This window comes from Mandrillus leucophaeus, unplaced genomic scaffold (genome assembly GCF_000951045.1).
Source record: "Mandrillus leucophaeus isolate KB7577 unplaced genomic scaffold, Mleu.le_1.0 Scaffold397, whole genome shotgun sequence".
NCBI classification, from domain to species: Eukaryota; Metazoa; Chordata; class Mammalia; order Primates; family Cercopithecidae; genus Mandrillus; species Mandrillus leucophaeus.
Genome location: NW_012104220.1, coordinates 3511024 through 3517145, shown reverse-complemented (window position 1 = coordinate 3517145; position 6122 = coordinate 3511024). Strand labels below are relative to the sequence as shown.

Below are 6122 nucleotides of genomic sequence, written 5' to 3'. Positions count from 1 at the left end.
GCCCAGCTAATTTTTGTATTTTTAGTAGAGTTGGGGTTTCACCATGCTGGTCAGGCTGGTCTCGAACTCCTGACCTCAGGTTTTCCACCCACCTCGGCTTCCCAAAGTGCTGGGATTACAGGTGTGAGCCACCACCCTCAGAGGAGATAATATACATTTATATTTAGTGCAGGTTGTGGGGGCAACTTCTGAAGCTTAAAGATGCAGTTCCAGGGGAAAATAAAAGGAAGAGAATGATAAAGAGTGGAAGTGAGCCTAGGCTTCATAGGTTCAAAGAGGGTTACAGAAGTGAAGCATAATGGATCACAGAGCAATGCAGCAGTGCTGGGGTAACTTCCACTCTTCTGGGAACACCGTGGTGGCAGTTATGATCTGTCATGAAATGGTATCCTGTTCCAACCAATATGGCAATCTTAGGATCAACAGGGATATCGCACAATTAAGAACTCCTTACCACTGACTACAAGATTTTCCTCTACAGCCTGTTCTAGGCATGGAGAATCCTAAAAACTTAAGCTAGAAGGAACATTAGCCCACCCCAAGGTTTCTATTGTGGGGACAATGGAACCCACAGAGAGCAGGTGGCAAATCCAGGGTCACATTACTAATTAGAACAAGAGTGTGGGCTGGGTGTGGTGGCTCACGCCTGTAATCCTAGTATTTTGGGAGGCTGAGGGGGGTGTGGATCACAAGGTCAGGAGATCGAGACCATCCTGGTTAACACCGTGAAACCCCATCTCTACTAAAAATACAAAAAATTAGCCAGGTGTGGTGGTGGGCGCCTGTAGCCCCAGCTATTTGGGAGGCTGAGGCAGGAGAAGCGCTTGAACCAGAGAGGCGGAGGTTGCAGTGACCCAAGATTGTGCCACTATACTCCAGTCTGGGCGACAAAGCAAGACTCCATCTCAAAACAAAACAAAACAAAAAGAACCAGAGTGTGGACCCAGCTCCCTCGCTGGGGTGGGGGGTCTCAGGGGATGTGAATCTCTGTTGGAAAACTACCTGGGAAGGGGATCACATGGAGCTGTTATCATTTATTAACATTTTAGCACTACTATTTTATCAAATTTTCTAAGCAGCTACTTGATAGTGATCTAAAAAACTGGACACAGTGTAATTGTGTTTTAATGAGGTAAAAATCTAGCCAAATGCAATGGGGCAGTGAGTAGATTCAGCAGTATAGAGATAACATTCTACTTCATAATTTTGCCTAGGGTTATTGGCTCTAAAAGATATTTCCTCCTATTAAAAAAAAATGTTTGGTTTTATCTAGGGTAAGGTATGCTAGGTACGCAGAGGAAAATTCCAGAGCTGTATGCCAGGAACCGAAGTCACTAACTACGTGGTAAACAGCAGGAGGAAGATGGAGCCACTCTGGAGGGTTCGGCTTTCCAATCTGGAAGAAATCTTTCCTTTCAATCTTGTGAAATAGAAATCAATTACGTTTGACCACAGAAAAGGACCTCATGATTAGACAAAAGTTAAAACCAAACTCTCAAGATGATCATGTTCTGAGCTACTATGAGGGGAAAAAATTGTGAGGAGAGAAGGCTAGGAAAAACGGGGAAAAAAAAGAAAAGAAAAGAAAAATTCTCTCCTTTAAATGCCGGAATTAAAGAGACAGAAACAGTGAGGAATGAGATCCCCAAATCCCTGGGCTACTTTGGATCTGCAATTTATTTTCCTCTCACATCCAAATATCAAATTGAGCCTTTGGGGTCTTGGTGCTGTCAGAAGTCCCAGCAGGAGGCCAGCCTGCTGGACAAGGTAAAAGAGCTGCCAAACAGCCCTGGGGCTTCCCAGCCATGCATATTTTCCTCCATTCCACTTGGGATGAACGACCGGTAGCTAAGCAACCGAGAAACTGGTCCCCTTTCACCCGGCATGAATGTACTGCAACACAAACGGTGCGCGGTGCTAGAAGGACACACGTACAAACTGCCAGAGCTGAACGCTGGATTCTTTCTCCACCCAGCTCTCTCCTGCCATGACACTGCAGTCCCCTCGCCCCACCAGCTACGAGGGTCAGCCTCAATACCTTGTCTCTCCCAGACCCGAGGAGGCAGGAGGCAGTCCCAGACCTCTCTCTTCTATCCCAGACCTCTCTCTTCTATCTGGGCACTGAAAAAACCAAGGGAAGACGGCTGGAAAATCTCTGATGGGGAGGGGAGCAGCATTTTTTTTTCTTTTTTTTGAGATGGAGTCTCACTCTTGTCGCCCAGGCTGGAATGCAATGGTGCAATCTCAGCTCACTGCAATCTCCGCCTCCTGGGTTCAAGCGATTCTCCTGCCTCAGCCTCCCACGTAGCTAGGATTACAGATGCCTGCCACCACACCCGGCTAATTTTTGTATTTTTAGTAGAGACGGGGTTTCACCATATTGGCCAGGCTGGTCTCGAATTCCTGACCTCGGGTGATCCGCCCGCCTTGGCCTCCCAAAGTGCTGGGATTACAGGTGTGAGCCACAGGGCCCAGCAAGGGAGCAGCATTTAAAGACACAGGGAGGGAGGGAGACCTGGGGCTGGAGCTCCTGCCAGTATTTGGACTGCTATCTGTTGGCCACAACTGGGAGCTTCCCCTGCCCGGATGAGACTCAGGATACGATAAGACTCCCCATTCTGGGGTCAAAATGGATCCTACAATTTGGCTTCGTGATGCTTGTTTTTTTGACCAATGAATCTGAACCCACTGGAAGGGGTCTTTATGAGACAACATAATTCACATAGAACTATTTTTCTCTAAGCTCAAGAGGCAGTAAGTGCACAAGGGGATTGTAGACAAGAAGTTAAGGGGGTCAAACCGCACCTCAGTTTATCTGCAACTCTCTCACCTCCCTTGATTTATCTCCAGCCATGAGGCACCAGCTGGCATCAACTTATGAGGCCTTCCTGGCACTAGTCAGCCTGGCTCCACAGGGCAACTAAGTGTGAGAAGTCCTACAACAGACCCAAGCCAAGAAGATGGGTCCCTGGGTCCTCTTGGACCTTTACATCAGAGACCGCTATGGACGTGCTTTCAGAGCCTTAGTGTCCATAGAGGCAAATGAAAATACCCCACCTTGGCCCAACACATTCCCAAACCATCCCTCTAAACCAAGGTGAAGTGAAGAAGAAAAAAAAGTGATACATTTAGGAAGGATACAGACACATCATTTATAAGGCTCTGACTAGATTCAGATCAAGTTAGGAGGAAAGGGTACCCTTCGGAATACCTCAACATGTTCTTGAAAAGGAACCTCTGAACCTCAAAGAGCAGTTCCATCACATGTCACTGCCAGGAGAAGGCAAAGAGAGCCCAGATAAACAGAAGCCACTGACAACTCCAAAATCTCTTCTTTGTCAATACCACTCAACTCACAATGATTGATACTCACAAATGAGATGCAATAGCTTGGATAATACCTAAACAGGCCATTCCAAAATCCTCTATATTTAGCTTGAGAATGCACCACCAAATTATCTTAAAAGGGGTTTGGACTTTTGTAAAAGAAAAGACTGAGGTATTGGAGTAAGAAGAAGGCAGAATACTTGCTGAGCACAGCCAGACTGGCCCATGGTAGGAGACAGCCAATTTCTGAAACATGGCATGGAGTGATTTTTAAAGGGCTGTTGTTACACACTGCAGAATTCTAAAGTGCATTTTTTGTTAAGTCAAATCACAGTCTATGCAAATAGCATCCTCTAATACTTTGCAATGCATAACCTGCACAAAACATGTGATGCATCTGGGAGGGACACAGATACACTATTTATAAAGCTCTGGCCAGATTCTGGTGCGGTGGCCCTGCAGGTTTAGGATTACACATTTTCTCCCATGAAAACACAGCTCAGTTGTCATTCAGGGATAAGAGATGGGAAAAAAGAATATCCACCTCTATTCCAACAAACTTCGACCGCCCCAAGTGGCCAAGTGGTTCTACTGGAGCTTCCTCCTCTTCCGTCCATCCTCCGGTCTTTTAAAGAGGGAGGAAATGGCAAGACTCTGGGGAAGGCATGGGTACACACAAGAGATAGGCCTACACACTCTGAAACTAGGATGCTGCCCTTGGGATAGTGAAGGTGGAATGAGGCTCCTGATTCTAAACTCTAACTCTTGCCACGATTTCTCCCAAAAAATAACTATGTTGTCATAAATCCAAGAAACCAAATGTGAGAATCAGACTTCTTTCTTCTGTAGGAGGTGCCAGAATACAGTTTCAAAAATAAAAGAAAATAAAGCAAACAGCAACACCGGAAAATGAGGAGGCAGAGGGAAGAAGTGAAAAGCATCTTTTCTTCCTGCTCAGAAGAAATACATTATTTAGAAGGGTTGAATATTTAGAAGCATCGACTGCCAGTCCCGCTGGAAAGTAACTAACTACCTAATATTACTACTTGACCCCAGATTAGCCCTGAACAAGAGGGTGGCTCTTGGAATGGAAAAGATGGCTCACAAAATCTCAGGGAGCCTTCGGTCCTCCACTGAAGGTAAATATGGGTCCACAATTCCTCATCTACATTCCAAAATCCAAAAAACTCTGAACACAAACATAAAAAAACCTCACTTGGCAGCAAACTCATTTGGTGACAAAATGTAACCTGAACTACATAAAATAATTTGTCATCTATTTATCCCTCTTAGTGTGAATATTCTTACATGTCACTGTGAAAATAATGAGTGTGATTATGGAGTGCTGACCCCAAACCTCTCTGGGGGTATTACTATACGTACCATATTACCTTTCTGGGAAAAAAAAAAAACTCTGAATTTTAAAACATATCTGGCTCTAAGGCCAGATAAGGGTACCTGTAATAGGATGACATGAGACCCCTACAAAATTTACCAAAGGCCTAAGGGAGTCAAATTTCCTCCCGTTGTTTTGGCGAGTCTAACCAGCTTTTTACACAAACCAGGCTGCAGCATTATTTAGCAACTTTGTGATCCAAATGGAAAATCTACTACCCAGGGTCACGGCTACATGTTTAATCCTGATTTCCTACCTTCACATATTCCAGAGTTGGGTCCAGAAGATGTGGATCCCTGAAAAGAGAAAATATAAATATAAGAATGGTTGGGAACGATGCATTCTTACATTGAGTATAATATGTCCAACATTATTTCACCCTATTCATTAAGTTACTAAGCTGGGCCCCATCTCCCAGACACTATTCACGACAAGGTGTGTGTGGTGGGGTGGATGATACCACCGTGACCTCAGTCTAGAAGCTCCCACAGGCCTCCCTGTGAAATTCAGGCCCCAGAATGTTAGAGTATTTATATGTGGTAATTCTAGATTTACTTGAGCATAGAAAGTGAAAGTCTGAAGCAAAGAGCTCAGGGGGTGGCAGAGGTGGGAGGCAGGCAGGACTGGGTATGGGAACGTATGGCACTTTCGGTCACTGGTGGTGTCTGGGTTAATCCCCAAAATGTCCCCACCAGTAACTGTGTCGTGCCCACATTGACAATAAGAAAAGAGAGGCTTAGGCGGGTGGAGGGGCTGCCCCAGGTTGCCCAGTGCCTGGGTGATGGAGGGAACGGAGCCTTCTCTTCTCATTGCTGGCTGTTACCCACCCACTCCTGGTGAAAACCTCAGCAATTCATCCTACTGTTCTGTGTGCCCAGTGTTTTTATTCCCCCATATAGGCCAAGTGTAGTGGCTCATGCCTGTAATCCCAGCACTTTGGGAGGCCAAGGCGGGCTGATCAAGGCAGTTCGAGTGGGGAGTTCGAGACCAGCCTGACCAGCATGGAGAAATTCCATCTCTACTAAAAATACAAAATTAGTCGGGTGTGGTGCACATGCCTGTAATCCCAGCTACTAGGGAGGCTGAGGCAGGAGAATCCTTTGAACCCAGGAGGCAGAGGTTGTGGTGAGCCAAGATCACACCATTGCACTCCAGCCTGGCTAACAAGAGTGAAACTCTGTCTCAAAAAAAAAAAAAAAGAGGCCGGGTGTGGTGGCTCATGCTTGTAATCCCAGCCTTTTGGGGGGCCAAGGCGGATGGATCACTTGAGGTCAGGAGTTGGAGACAAGCATGACCAACATGGTGAAACCCTGTCTATACTAAAAATACAAAAAAAAAAAAAAATTAGCCCAGTGTGGTGGTGGGCGCCTATAGTCCCAGCTACTTGGGAGGCTGAGAC

The 6122-nt window shown here is 45.9% G+C and overlaps 1 protein-coding gene across 1 annotated transcript in view; it reads right to left on the bottom strand.

Moving 5' to 3' along the window:
* BCAR3 (breast cancer anti-estrogen resistance 3) overlaps positions 1 to 6122 on the bottom strand; it is a 154950-nt gene that overhangs the window by 75251 nt on the left and 73577 nt on the right. Inside the window, exon 3 of the mRNA XM_011991515.1 lies at positions 4980 to 5019. Coding sequence (XP_011846905.1) covers positions 4980 to 5019 — 40 coding nt within the window. The remainder of the gene's footprint in view (positions 1 to 4979; positions 5020 to 6122) is intronic.